Source organism: Nansenia antarctica (genome assembly GCF_963989245.1).
Source record: "Nansenia antarctica genome assembly, chromosome: 20".
Lineage (NCBI taxonomy): Eukaryota > Metazoa > Chordata > Actinopteri > Argentiniformes > Microstomatidae > Nansenia > Nansenia antarctica.
Window position 1 is genome coordinate 1,721,393 of NC_137693.1, and position 15,629 is coordinate 1,737,021.

General features: G+C 46.5%; 1 protein-coding gene across 1 annotated transcript in view; it reads left to right on the plus strand.

Annotated features, from left to right (window-relative positions):
• Positions 1-8,465: 8,465 nt before the first annotated feature.
• gabrg2 (gamma-aminobutyric acid type A receptor subunit gamma2) overlaps positions 8,466-15,629 on the plus strand; it is a gene marked incomplete at both ends in the record, with an annotated part of 45,783 nt that continues 38,619 nt past the window's right edge. The window contains one exon of the mRNA XM_080549961.1: positions 8,466-8,533. Coding sequence (XP_080406087.1) covers positions 8,466-8,533 — 68 coding nt within the window. The remainder of the gene's footprint in view (positions 8,534-15,629) is intronic.

Below are 15,629 nucleotides of genomic sequence, written 5' to 3' on the forward strand. Positions count from 1 at the left end.
GGCAGCCGCCATATATGGCGGAGACGGTGTTACTTGTACCCGTGAGTCTTGTCCTGTTGTATGTGAAAGACATTGTCCATGTCTGTTTGTGAATGCATCCCATCTGTGCCTTCAGTATTTGTGTCCCTGTATACTTGTTTCTATGTGGACATAAATAAATGATTAAAATGTGTGCCTGAGACTGCTGTCTGCTCACATTCTATTTAATCATCTGTAATACTAATAACCCTATAACGCCACATAAATAAACATCTCCAATATCCATCTAATAGCATAAACTCACCTTCCAAACATAATGGATTCAATGATATATATCCTAATGATATCCCTTTAATGGAATACAGCCCAGACAACACACAGTGAGGTCGTAAAAAGCCAGAACGACTCCCGGTGTGTGGACATCTGGTTCTTAATGATGTCATTGTGGACGGGACACCCCCCTTACCCCCCCACCCCTCCCCCCTCCCCCACCCCTCTCTCCCCGTCTACCCTCCTTCTTGAATATGACATCGTAGATCACTTCCTGTCCTGACAACGCTCATTACCGACCTCCGTCCGTCCGTCCAGGCCTCGGTGTTCCCCCCTAGTTACGCCAACAGCATCAATGATTCACACTAGATTAGGTTTGTTACAATGTCATAAAGTGGGAATGGCGTGATAATAAGCCCATCTGTCTGTCTGAAGACGCCGCGGTGCTGGCATCTTCTCTCTGTCCTCTTGCTGCCCTGTAGCGGTGGCAGAGTAGATAAGAAAGAGGCCTTCCGGCGAAGAAGAAGAAGAAGAAAGAAACGGAATCAAAGATGAATGTCATAATCTGTTTAAAAGGAACTCCTTAAAATATAGATGATACGCTAGGATGTTGTTTTTGCAGTATCGGGGACGATGACCTCTATTCGATGCAGGGGAGGCTGGGGGGTGGGGGGGGTTGTTGTTGTAATGCGTGGAACGGATTAGGGGAATGGGTATCAAACACACACACACACACACGTGTCACAGCCCCCCGTTCTCTGATTTCAACCTCCCCTCCCCTGCCTCTAATGCTGTGCTTGATCGAGAACAGGGAGGGAGTGTTGAATTCTTTTCTGGACGGCATCAACACAATAACCCTCCTCCTCCTCCTCCTCCTCTTTACAGGGTCGCCCGTGGAGTCTGTTGATTGGTCGCCCGTGGCGCATGTCATTAAAGCGCGTGTCGCAGGTGTGCGTCTCCCGCCGAGGAGGGAAGGCGGGTGCGTCACATGACAGGAAGAGGACAGGTGCATGGATGGCATGGGGACAGAGAGAGCAGGTGTCTGTACGTGCCAAAGGAGGGATTCAAGACTCCCAACACACCCTCCTGCTGTGTGTCCAACCAAGCAGCACTTCCATCAAGATGCTATATACATACACACACACACACACACTCACACACACAGACACACACACACACACACATATATAACATACATACATACATACATACATACACACACACACACACACACACACACACACACACACACACACACACTGCCTTCTCCTAAGGCGGCTGTGGCGCAGGAGGTAAAGCTGATCGCAAGGTTGGCAGATCGGTGGTTCGAGCCCCGGCTGGCCACATGTCGAAGTGTCCTTGGGCATGACACTGAAACCCAAATTGCTCCCAGTGAGCGGGCCGGCCGGCGCCTTGCAGCACTTCCCTCAAGATGCTACATACATACACACACACACACACACACACACACACACACACACACACACACACACACACACCGCCTTCTCCTAAGGCGGCTGTGGCGCAGGAGGTAGAGCCGCCGTCTAATGATCGCAAGGTTGGCAGATCGGCGCTTCGAGCCCGGCTGGCCACATGTCGAGGTGTCCTTGAGGCAAGACACTGAACCCCAAATTGCTCCCAGTGAGCAGGGCCGGCGCCTTGCATGGTAGCTTGCCGCCATTGGTGTGTGAATGTGTGTGTGAATGGGTGAATGAGAGGCCGTTGTAAAGCGCTTTGGATGAAGACGCTATATAAGTGCAGTGCATTAACCATTTACCATCCTAGTAAACAAACCTGAAACCCTGTGCTTGACGTGACTGAGTGCCGTGACATAAAACGTTGCGTCTCGTTGCGTTGCTCGAAATAGTTTGTTGTCGCAGTTTGAAATAATATACGAAAGAGTACCTCTGGTCCACTGAAGGGACGTGGAGGAGATGGGTTTTTCATTTGACATTTTGGAACCGTTTAGCAGACAGATGCTTTTATTCAAAGTGACTCATACTGTTAATTAGTGAGTAAAGGGACAGTCTCCTTGTAAGTGCCTGACTCAACGGCACACTAGTGGTGGTGGTGGTGTTTTCCGAGCTGGGATTTGAACCGACGACCTTCAGATCACCCGTCAGCCAACTCACTATCCAATAACCTACCCCCGCGCCCCCCGTCCCCCCTCCCTTCTTTAGCATTGCTGACTTTCCACAAAGGTACAAATGTGGTCGTTTTAACCAGGAACGCTCGATGGATCAAACTGATAGTAGGCGATGACCGCTGGGAAATCTATCATCTCTCCAGATCAGATATCCAGATCAGCCTTGTATCAGAGGCGGTCAGTCCCGTATCAGAGGCGTCCATCTTTGGGTTCAGCTTTGACCCGATACGGTGCCCATGACTGTAACCATCACATGCTCACCAGGAAGAGGCCATGCATCTGTGTCCCTGGGCTGGGCTGTGTGTGTGTGTGTGCGTGTGTCTGTCTGTGTGTGTGTGTGTGTGTGTGTATGTGTGTGTGTGTGTGTGTCTGGGTCTGTGTGTGTGTGTCTGGGTCTGTGTGTGCGTGAGTGAGAGTGTGTGTGTGTTTTTGTGTCTGGGTCTGTCTGTGTGTGTGTGTGTGTATGTGTGTGTGTGTGTGTGCGTGTGTATGTGTGTGTGTGTGTGTGTGTGTCTGTGTCTGTCTGTGTGTGTGTGTGTGTGTGTGTGTGTGTGTGTGTGTGTTTGTGTGTACGTATGCGTGCATGCGTGTGTGTGTGTGAGTGCGTGCGTGTGTGTGCATCCGTGTGTGTGTGCGTGCATCCGTGTGTGCGTGCATCCGTGTGTGCGTGCGTGCGTGCGTGAGTGTGCGTGTGTGTGAGTGCGTGCGTGCGTGTGCGTGAGTGTGTGTGTGTGTGTGTGACTGTGTGTTCCAGTATAATAGAGTGTTATCAGTATAATAGCAGGCTATCTACAGAGCCTCTGGTCTGAGCGTGCAGCCAGCAGAGTATTAGCATACTGGTGGCTACGTATCCCGAAGCTAATCATGACAAGGAGAGGCGCGCTGGGGGAGGCGGAGGGGTCAGCTGGCAGGGCTGCTGTAATCCATGTTTGGTGGACACACAACGTGATAAGGACAACGTGATATAAATAGCTCATCTTTCTTTGCTGATAAAGTATAATGGTAATCAGTGATCTGTAAACAAAGGTTGTGTGTTCCAACTGTGTGAAGTAATCCCTTTGGATTTAATTCATTATTTTGTCTATATTCATGTGTGTGTGTGTACTGTATGTCGATTTTTTTCATATTAAATGTATTATTCCTATTCTTATTGTTGTTATTGTTGTTGTTGTTTTTGTTGTTATTATTACTATTATTATTATTATTATTATAAAATGAGCACTCCAATAGGACAACAGCCAATAGGACTTGTTCTTATGGTTAAGGTTTCACTGTGATGTCTGTGTAGTTGATGTATTATTATGAAAATGTACTTAATCGCTTTAGATAAAAACATCTGCTAAATGACTCAAATTTAATGTAAAATCAGCTTAGGGGATAAGCAGATGAGACAACCCCCAAACAGCCTACAGTACAGTATTTAACCATCACAAACATGCATATTATAAACTGCTATAATATTATTTTAATACATTTGGACACATGTGGACTATGGCTAGTCGTGAAAGCGGCCAAAGCAATGTAGGCCTACAGATCTGGAACGGCAGCGCTATAAAAACTAAACTCATAACCACCGTCCGGAACAGTGCTGTGATGACACCCCGCTGTAACAACAAGGCCAGCAATCATCCCAGACAAGATGTAAAGCCCTTTTCTGTTTCTCTGTTCTGTTATTCTGTGGGAGACGGAACAGGAAAGGCTGCGTTATTTATATGACGCCGCCGAGGTGAACAAGGAAGAATAAATCTCGTTATGAATGTGCAGACAACGATTGATAAAACTTGCAACTGGGGCAACTGGCAATCTGCCGTCAACTCGGCTTCAATCTGTGCGCTTCTGTTGACAAGCTCAGGCTTGTTCTGTTCTGGTGTCATACTGTCTTTGTTCCAGACGGGCAACCACAATAATAAAGGTTGTATACAATGCATACCTTTGGTTAGGGAGGTGGGGGGTGGGGGGGCTGGGCGTGGATAGAAGGAGGTAGAGGGACATCCCTTGTTTCTGTCCTCCTGTAAGGAGATGGAGAGTGGTGTGATAGCTTAGGGCGATCCAAATAAATTAATCACACACAAATCTGCCAGGAACGTTTGAAAATAATAATAATAATAATAATAACGTGTTGTCGTAGGCCTATTACATGACAGTGTGGGTGTACAAATAATGAACACCTCGTCGAACACTGATCCAGCTATATAATATTGATGGTTTAATCATTAGACTTTCTGATGTTGATATTTCATTGATAGTTCATACGAGGTCGGGTTTTACAGAATCCACTCTTCACTGGCACACAATGAAATGTTTAGATGTATAGATTAAAGCATGTTATTCTGGGTGACAGGGCTTAAAAAATAATGCAGCTTGCCTGTGAGACCCGTTTTTTTAATTTAATCATATTCAAATTCCAACGATTTTCCGGGTCAGTGGGAAAAGCTGAAGTAAGTTGTTCCGTTATGTAAACGTCGAGTGTGATTCTGTGTCGTGATCGCTCTAAATTAATTTCCCACCAGTGTAGACAAACACACAAGGGTGGTGGCACCATGACCTAACATTGCTTTTATCATTTCTCATGTTTGCCTTATATTGTATGTGAAAATGACATTCGAAAGAATGCTTTGGGCAAGATAGAGAAACTGTACTACTTACCATTTATAGAGTGATGTATACTATTAAAACATATATATATATATATATATATATATATATATATATATATATAGGCTACTTTCCTTTTTAATCTAAGGTGGTTGTTTGATGTATTTGGCCTCAAGGACTCCTACAGAGGTTGTGGGGTATATCTTTCAATTCCCTGCGATGATGATACAATACCACAAGCTTAAATGGTTACAAATCACTACACGGTTTTGTTTATTAAACCACGACCCCTCCTCCAACTGGTGAGAGGCTGGCCAGCCAATTGGAAACCCCCAAAACAAATAGTCCATCTAAACAGAGCTGTCGTTGTTTAAAAAGTACAGGGGTGAACGCAAGGGCGCCGCTCAATCCCCTTATGCCTCTGAAAGGCACCGTTAAGTGTATAGAGCCACGCGACAACGGTACAGGTCAGACTGACGACCACCTCTGTCCTCAAAGGACCCTCCTGTAAAACCTGTGTGTGTGTGTGTGTGTGTGTGTGTGTGTGCGTGCGTGTGTGTGTTTGTGTGTGTGTGTCTGTGTTGTCTGTGTGTGTGTGTGTGTGTGTGTCTCTGTGTGTGTGTGTGTGTGTGTGTGTGTGTGTGCGTGTGTGTGTGTGTGTGACATTCAATTCAACGTATTTTCATCTCCGGTAAAAGCAAGAGCACTTTTCGCTTCCATAGAACAGAGAGCGTCTTGGAGTTGAATGGTGGGACAAAACACTTTGGACCACTCTGGACACGTATATCGCTATATCATATTATGAGAACAGCGATTTTCTACAATCTGTCGTCAAAAAGATATAACAGAAAAGGTCCTAGAGAAATATATATATCCGATATGGGTATATAATAAATATGAAGATGTATTAATTGATTTTCTAAAACTACAGCCACAAACACACTCCCCCTAGCCAGAAACTCACTGTGGTTTCGGAACATAACTAAATGACTATGACATGACATTTCCTTAGGCGACAGAACACACACACACACACAATCGCCGTTGTCACATGTGGACCCTGGTGGGGTGCTTACGATAATGAATACCATGTTAATGAGTCAAATGTCCCTTGAAGTGATTTCTAAAGGGCTTTCCTGCCTGCACCTCATAGCAGCAGGGTAGATGTGCTCGCAGAGGACACGGTGCTTCTGTAGAGCTTGTGTAGCCAAACTTAAGGGACTTACGGTATGTTACACCGATCCCTCTAACGCGTACACAAAACACATGTGATGAGAGTTCTAATCTACGTAGATTCATTTCGTTCTTCGCCGCAGGCATAGGGACCTGGCCTACATAGGCCTACATACATGGACCTGACCATGTTCTCTGTCTCCCTTACTTGCTTTGACTCATGCTGCATCGGATCATCTCCAAGACAGATGATATCAGCCTAATTCATGCCAATGTTTGTTAATAACCCGCGGTGATCTCAGCGTTCATTACCGCAAATGGCAACATTAAGAAAGGCCTCAATCCACGAGGAAGGATGTTGCGAAAACGAATAGTCATTTAAACAACACATTACTACAATGTCATCACGGTACAGCTAACAATCTGTCATACCCCCTAGACTCCAAATGATACCTAAATCAATCAGCTAAATGGCATCTATAGGCCTGTCGGCCTGAGCATATATTAATAAGAACTTTAATGAAATATTCCATAATGTTATTCTCTCTATAAGGAAATCGATAGTGCGAATGTGCGCTAAGTCATGCATGGTCATTAATCTCAGGTAATCTAATCAATCATTCAACCAACCAACACATTGGCCTGACAGGGAAAACCCATTCAAAGTCTGGCTTCCATTTTTCAGAAGAGAAATACATTTATTTTCGTCATAATATATGATTATCAAATCCACCGTGAACGCAACGCATGATCACGTTGTAATCACAGGCGCGACCCTGTGAGTGGAGCTGTCCAGGGTGCTGAACGCTCGAACGTACGGGAGCTGTCCGCGGTGCTGACGCGCTACCGCGCTGCCGCGCTGCCGCGTAGGCTCGCATCATCCCACCGTGATGTGCAATAGGGCAACCTGGTCTCACACGGCAGACGTCAGAATTCGACGTTTTCCATCGCATCCAAACGTCGAATTCCGACGTGACATTGGGGTAGCTCGTTCTGAAAGCGCAGGGGTGCGCCTGTTATGTGCGCCTGTCGGGGCTTCTCTCGGGATTATTCCATTTTGAATTGCACTTGCATTAATTAGTTAGGCCACATTTAGGGTTAGGGTTAAGGTTAGGGTTAATGTTAGGGTTAAGGTTAGGGTTAGGGTTAGGTTTAGGGTTAGGGATAGGGATAGGGTTAGGGTTAGGGTTAGGGTTAAGGTTAGGGTTAAGGTTAGGGTTAGGGTTAGGGTTAGGGTTAGGGTTAAGGTTAGGGTTAGGGTTAGGTTAGGGTAACCCTAGGGTTAGGGTTAGGGTAAGCCTAACCCTAACCCTAAATGTGGCCTAACTAATTAATGCAAGTGCAGCCCGACAGGCGCTTTCAGAACGAGCTACCCCAATGTCACGTCGGAATTCGACGTTTGTCCATAAACGTCGAATTCTGACGTCTGCCGTGTGAGACCAGGTTGAACTGTCGCATCATCCCACCGCGATGTGCAATAAGGACACTGTTGCCCCCAAGATGATGAAAGATAACGCAATTTTTTTGCAATCATTCGCATCGCCATTTCAGCCCTTTCCTCGCAGTGTTTTCGGCGAAGCCAAATCATGAATGCTACACATCACACACATGCACACACACACTCACACACACACACACACACACACACACACATACACACACACACACAAACACACACAAGCCCAACTGCCAAAGCGAACCTCCCTCAACATATGATGCGGCATCTCTAGATGCAAAAATAACCCTGTAACCCACACATCCCAACGCGTTTGTTCATGCATGCATGGAAGCAGCAAAGCTAAGCTAACGGTTTATTGTTTTCCACTCTCCCGACGAAACGCTTCCGTTTCTCGGTGAAACCACGCATGTGTTGATCCGTGGTGCAGCAACGTGCATCAGATCCTCTCTGACCCCCCCGGTGTTAATCTGCGTTCAGAGTGAGGCTCCAATGGATTTCTCCATTCCAGCGACTGGATTTTAGGCTTTTTTTCCGGGGTGGGGGGCTTCCTTCCGTGTTCCCATGTTGTGTGCGCCTATTATTATTATTTTATTTATTCTGGGGGAAGCTTGAAGCTTTGATTTGTTCGCGTTTTTGCGGCCGCCGTCTTTCGTCAACATCACCGTTACGACGGGTGAACCTTTTTAACAGAGAGAGCGAACCGCTATGCGCGTATATGTGCATTGTAATGTCTCCCAGTGAGGACACACAGTAAATAAAGAGGGACACGTCCATCTGCGATAAAAGAGGGAAGAGAAGATGGTTCCTCCAAATGTAGAAGCCCCCTCTAGACGCCCGACAGCCATGGCGAAGCCCTCCGTCCCTGTCAAGCTATTTCTCTGGGTGTTTTTACTCGTTAATCGTCCTACAAGGTAAGCAGGAATAAGCCGACATATCTATTTATATCTGTTATTCTTTCTAAATGTCGTCGCTGAATAGGCTCCCATCCATGCATGAGTTACTAGATTGAGATCCCGGTTCGTATGTGCTAATAAGTGGTAGGTATCGTATGGTGGGCTTTTTTTTCTTCCCTCGAATCCTTCATCTTCATCATCTTCATTTGGGTTTCCCAAACCAAAGAGGATGAAATCATCATGTCCGTGGCTTGCTTAGGGAACCATGGGTGTTTGGTGACACGTCGAGGAATGCATTTCACACGTCTGATAGTCTGTTGACAGATGCATAGGTGATGTTGTCTCAATCAGTGTGATTCAATAATGTTTTTTCAATCGAGATTGTTTGTAGGTTATATATCACAGGAAACAATGGTTTCGCAACAGTTCTTCTAAACATAATAAGATCTATTGATGGCGAAAATCTTAACGGGTTTGTGTCCGTGTGAAGGAATATTAGGCTATATAAAAAAACGATTCATTTCTGAGCCGACAGAACCCATCTCGTGAAAAATAAATGTCAAACATATCGTGTAGATCGAGTTTAGCATTGCAAGGGTTATTTAGCCTATCTGGTTTACGGTAAGGTGGACGGGATCTGTGAAAGCTTAGCCCACACTTGATGATTTACATTCCTGATCTATTCTAAGATCAAAGCCTCGTTCCCCCAAAACGTTTTAACGGTGATGTGTATATAGGCTACTTCCTGGATCACTTAAATAGGGGGGGAAACGGGGGGGGGGGGGGGGGGGGGGATAAAAATAAGAATAATTCCCATCTATTTCTAAATAAATAATAATTCTATATCCATTCAAGAGTAATTTTTCCATCCCTGTATTTAAATCAGAATATTTCAAAATGGCAGACTTCATATTTAGGCTAAAGAGAGACAGTGGGACTGTAAGAATTGAAAGACACAATGTGGAGAAAAACAGAAACATGCTGTGTGTGGATCATCTTCACGTTTGACATACCGCGTTACGTCCGACTGCTGCTAACTCGAATCGAGTAGGAAATAATGAAATGTTCAATTCGACTTGTCACGAGAAGGCAGCAGCCATTGCACCAAGAAACACATGAGCACTTGAGAAGGAAGCGGATGGTTTTAAGGGCTCATAGCATCGCTTCCGTCTTGTGCTGCCCTGAGGGGAAAACATGGAGCTCAGTCTGCATTCAGCACAGCATAAGGCAGTGGCGGAGCCGCTCGGCCTAGATTTAAATATCTCCCCCAGTGTGTGCGTGTGTGCGTGTGTGCGTGTGTGTGTGTGTGTGTGTGTGTGTGTGTGTGTGTGTGTGTGTGTGTGTGTGTGTGTGTGTGCACTGGCCTTCACGTTCACACATATGTCAGCCTTCAACCTGGCACAGACCTACCTTGTGTCATGGCCTTCTCTTATTCAGTATATGGAGCCTATACAGTACAATGTAGTGGGTTATAGGCTATATGAAACATGGAATTAAATGTGGTGAGGTTTCTCATAATTGATGCTTGTTGATCAAAAAAACAACAACAAACAAACCGAAGGGCTCATCTAATTGGGCGCACGTCTGGGAAATATAGATGGAATATATACAATATAAATGTAAGCATCATTTACAAAGACACCTGGAGTAGAATAAATACTATATCGCTCGGGTTTGTACAATTTGGACACTGTGTGTCTTAGGAATGGTCAATCAATCAATCAATCAATCAATCACGTGTATTTGTATAGCGCTTTTTACATAGACACATGTCACAAAGTGCTTCACAACAAAAATAATACGAAACAATACAAACAATAAATAGGCTACAATACAAACAATTACGATCCAACACCAAATCTATGTATCTATCTATCTATCTATCTATCTATCTATCTATCTATCTATCTGTCTGTCTATCTAGAATGTCTTAACATGCATCATGTGTAATTTCTCTGCTAAATACCACAAAATGTCAAATGTAGGCTATATCTCTGGCCCCGCCTACTATCTACCTACATGCCCCATACCCCACCAGGAGCCTTCACTCCAACAACACCCCTACTACACCTAGGTAACCATGGTAACCATACTCCATCCCCACCCATGGGAGTAACTGTTGGAGGAGGTAACAGCAGCCAGGAGAGAAAATGGGTAAAAAAGACCCAACCAGAGTAGCAGAGATCAGTCCTGATCCGTGGAGGCAGTGGAGGCTGGTGGAGGTAGAAAAATCAGAGGACGGGGCTCATTTGATGAATGCACAGAATGGAATGAGGAAACGGTTTCAAACACGCGTAGGCTATAGGACAACCGTTCCTCGTTCCCTTCCGTGCATTAGAACGAGGCCCCCGTCCTCCGATTTCTACCGCCGCCCGCCTCTCCTGACCCGTGCCACCCCTAGCCCCTGTCAGGTCCCCAAGGAAACCCCAGGGAATCACGACGAACCAGGAAGTCATGTTTGTTTACATCCCTGGATGGAAACATGAACATTTGTGGCGCTAACCGCTACGCTCAGTGTGTCGACCGAAAACCTAAAAGAACTCCGAAATAACGTTGCTGTCTCTCACACTCAAAAAAGAGATTAGAGGTCTTTATTCTATTCAGGGATAGGTAGACAAACACTTCTGACGCGTAAACCCAGCAGATGAAAGGGCTTAACCAGCCAGGTGCCAACCCAGAAGGACGTGTCAGTTAAATATAATAATTATATATATATATATATATATATATATATATATATACCATTTATATACCATTTAGCTGACGCTTTTATCCAAAGCGACTTACATTACAGTGAGTGCATACATTTTCAGTATATACGGTCCCAGCGGGAATCGAACCCACAATCTAAGCGTTGCTAGCGCCATAATCTACCAACTTAGCCACAGAGTACCGTACGCCGTCGACCTGTAGCTCTGTGAGACAGACCTGAAGCTAATGCTAACACAGCCTGGGAGACAGACCTGAAGCTAACGCTAGCTCTGGGAGACAGACCTGAAGCTAAAGCTAGCTCTGGGAGACAGACCTGAAGCTAAAGCTAGCTCTGGGAGACAGACCTTAAGCAAACACAGCTCTGGGATACAGACCTGAAGCTAAAGCTAGCTCTGGGAGACAGACCTGAAGCTAATGCTAACTCTGGGAGTCAGACCTGAAGCTAACGCTAACTCTGGGAGACAGACCTGAAGCTAATGCTAACTCTGGGAGTCAGACCTGAAGCTAATGCTAACTCTGGGAGACAGACCTGAAACTAACGCTAACTCTGGGAGACAGACCTGGAGCTAAAGCTAGCTCTGGGAGACAGACCTGGAGCTAAAGCTAGTTCTGGGAGACAGACCTGAAGCTAACGCTAACTCTGGGAGACAGACCTGAAGCTAACGCTAACTCTGGGAGACTGACCTGAAACTAACGCTAACTCTGGGAGACAGACCTGGAGCTAAAGCTAGCTCTGGGAGACAGACCTGAAGCTAAAGCTAGCTCTGGGAGACAGACCTGGAGCTAAAGCTAGCTCTGGGAGACAGACCTGAAGCTAACGCTAGCTCTGGGAGACAGACATTAAGCTAACGCTAGCTCTGGGAGACAGACCGTAAGCTAACACAGCTCTGGCAGACAGATCTGGGGAGCGGAGCTTAATTGAAACTCGCCTGTTGCCAGTGTTGCGTTGCTTCTGGGTCGATGACGTGATGTGACACTTCCTACTGTTTTAGAACCACTGACGGGGACAAGCTGGGAAGCAGAGTGACGGGACACAATGGGATCACAATGAATGAGGCCGTCCTTCCGTTTCTGCCTCCACCAGCCTCCCCTGATGTCGGAGGAGAGAGAGAGAGAGAGAGAGACAGAGAGAGAGAGACAGAGAGAGAGAGAGAGAGAGAGAGAGACAGAGAGAGAGAGACAGAGAAATGTAGATATAGCCATGTGTGTTTCATTTGGTAGAGCATGCTGCTACGGTAACAACACTAAGGTTGTTGGTTTGATTCCTGCTCGGATCATACACACTTAAGATCCAAGCACTAAGTGAGTCATTCCAGGTAAAAAAGCATCTGCTTAAATAATATTATTCCAATATGAATATTATTCTAAATGTGTTGCTCTACTCATGACTCGTGTTTCATCAGGGTTTTCTTTGATGAAAGAGGGATTAGAGAGTAAAGGAGTAGGCCAGTCACCGCACGTCTGTCGACATCCAATCTTTACACAAATTGCTCCCAGTGAGCGGGCCGGCCGGCGCCTTGCATGGTAGCCGGCTTGCCGCCATTGGTGTGTGAATGTGTGTGTGTGTCAATGGGTGAATGAGAGGCCGTGTAATGTAAAGCGCTTTGGATAAAGGCGCTATATAAGTGCAGTCCATTCACCATTTACCATTGACACACCTGTTATTATCCTGGACGTCAACCGTAACAGTTGTACACTGTAACCGTTCCGTGAAGCGAAGTGTCTCTTTTCCCCAGCGTTCAAAAGTAGACAACACTCACAAACACTGTCCTGGAGGCGGTTAAAAAACCTTGAGGTAAAAGCCTCCATCCCTTCGCCATTGTGACAGAGCGTTCGTGATGCTACGGAACGTTCGTCAGAGTCGTGACCCCTCAGGGGAAAAAACAAGTCAGAGTCATTTCCCACCCTGGAGGACATACTGTATATACCGGGGATTTATGTCGTAGCTACCCGGGATTGAAGCACGGACGGTGGACGGAGTAATGCTAGCGTGTTACCAGGATTCCCCCCCCCTCCCACAGTCAGCATTACACTAATCTCAGAGAAAGGAGGAAAGAGAACCTGAGGGATTGGTTAGATACTGTTTCATTCATCCCAGTCATTTCATTTCCCTGGATAGCTCTTTCCGCGGAGAGTGTGTGTGTGTGTGTGTGAGAGTGTGTGTGCTGTAGAGTGCTGACTGTACGGTGACCTCGCCGGTTTGGCCCCGGAGGTTTTCCGTGTTTTAGTTTATTTTTCTCCCTTTTGTGTTCCCGGGAGATCTACACACCGGGGGATAACACTCCGGTGACCCGAGGCTAAATTCGCCCAATTAATCCCCCAAAAAACAGCTACGTTCTTCCTGTTTCGGAAAGGGCACTGCGGGCGGGACGGTGGCTGGTAGGCGGTGGAGGTTGGAGGACGGAGGTGCTCATTGGCTCTCCCTCCTCATTCCGTTCCCGCGCATCACAATGAACCTCCGATCCTCCGCCAGCCTCCACTCCACCAGCCTCCACTCCTCCACGGGAGTGCACAGCAGCAGGGGTTCAGTGGGGGGTGAAGGTTTTAAAAAGTGTTCTGTTCTTATACCTCTCTTTATTTATTTTGTTTTTTTTACGTCTGAACATCTCTCCCGGCTTCTTAATCCCATCCCGCTTTAGTTTTAATTGCTTATTGTTAAGCGCTTGATTGGATTTTGGGGAACTTTTTTAAACTCCCTCTTTTTCACACCACTTAGAAGAAGGGAGGTAGAACTGTCTCCTTCCTCTTCCCCTCTCCCCTGAGCCGTTGCCCCCACCCCCCCGAAACTCTCTTCTTCTCTCTCTCAAATGAGCTTTTATCTTACTTAACTTAACGTCTCTCTTGTTTAACCAATTGATAGAGTGTTTTTTTTTAGTTTCTCGGCTTCTAAATTGGCCCCTAATAGTTCTAATCTGTTTGATCCCCTTCAGAGCAGAGCTTAACCCGGTCTGTGAATAGAAGCCTCTCTCTCGCTAGCTTCGGCTAGCTGCCAGATGTGTTTCTGACCGGGGGACTGGGCTGTTATAGGCTGTTAGCGGGTCAGGTGATCTGTCAGTAATAGCTTCGTGTCTCCGGGCTGGGGGCAGCGCAAAGGCGGAGGAGAAGGAGAAGGCCGTCTCCCAAAATGTCAGCCACTAAAAAGAAAAAGAAAAAAAGAACAACTGCAATATTACTCTGAGAACAAACAGAGGTAATTTCCACAGACGCTAGTTAGTTACAGCGCCGTCACTGTGCTAATAAGCAGGATGGGTATATGAAGGCTCCATTAAGGAGCGTTTGTGTCATTGTTGTCGTTAAGATGGTGCCGGCATTAATGAGGATTCATCTGGTGGTGGAGATTGTTCCGGAACGAACCTGTGCTGCAGTGGGATGTCTGGTGATCAGCTGGACGGGCATTGTTGATTATTGACAGAGAGAGAGGGAGAGGGAGAGAGAGAGGGAGAGGGACAGAGAGAGAGGGAGAGGGAGAGGGAGAGAGAGAGAGAGAGAGGGAGAGAGAGAGACAAAGAGGGAGAGACAGAGAGAGAAAGAGAGAGAGAGAGACAGAGAGAGAGAGGGAGAGAGAGAGAGGGAGAGAGAGAGAGACAGAGAGAGAGAGACAGAGAGAGATAGAGAGAGAGAGGGAGAGGGACAGAGAGAGAGGGAGAGGGAGAGACAGAGAGAGAGAGAGACAGAGAGAGAGAGGGAGAGAGAGACAGAGAGAGAGAGAGAAGGTGATATGACTTAATTAGCCCCAGTACAAACACAGAGAAATGATAGCTTGTGAAACGTGACTTGGTTACAGTTCTCTGACTCCGCGCGATTTCCATCCCTGATATTACATGCTTGAGGTAACACAGTAATGCGTATTGTAGATGGAATCATTACTGTTATCTTTGGTTCAAGTCGAAATCGATAAGGGGATCAAGACACTCCTCCTTACATTGCAGCTTCATTAAATCTCTTCATAACCGGTCTAGACTCTAGCGGTTAGGAATCCACTGTCCCTCCTAAAGACCTCCTCATCCCCACTACCCCCCCCCCCCCCCCCGCCCCTGTACAGACCTCCTCATCGCCACTACCCCCCTGTACAGACCTCCTCATCCCCACTACCCCCCTGTACAGACCTCCTCATCCCCTCTACCCCCCTGTACAGACCTCCTCATCCCCTCTACCCCCCTGTACAGACCTCCTCATCCCCTCTGCCCCCCTGTACAGACCTCCTCATCCCCACTACCCTCCTGTACAGACCTCCCCATCCCCTCTACCCCCCCTGTACAGTTTCTCTACAGTAAATAAAGTATCTTCTAGCATTGTGACTGCCAGTGGTCCTTGGTTTTGGCATATATTACTTGTTTTGTTATGATGACTGACAGGTCGATGATTCACTTACTTAGACAAATGTAAGTCGCCTTGGATGAAG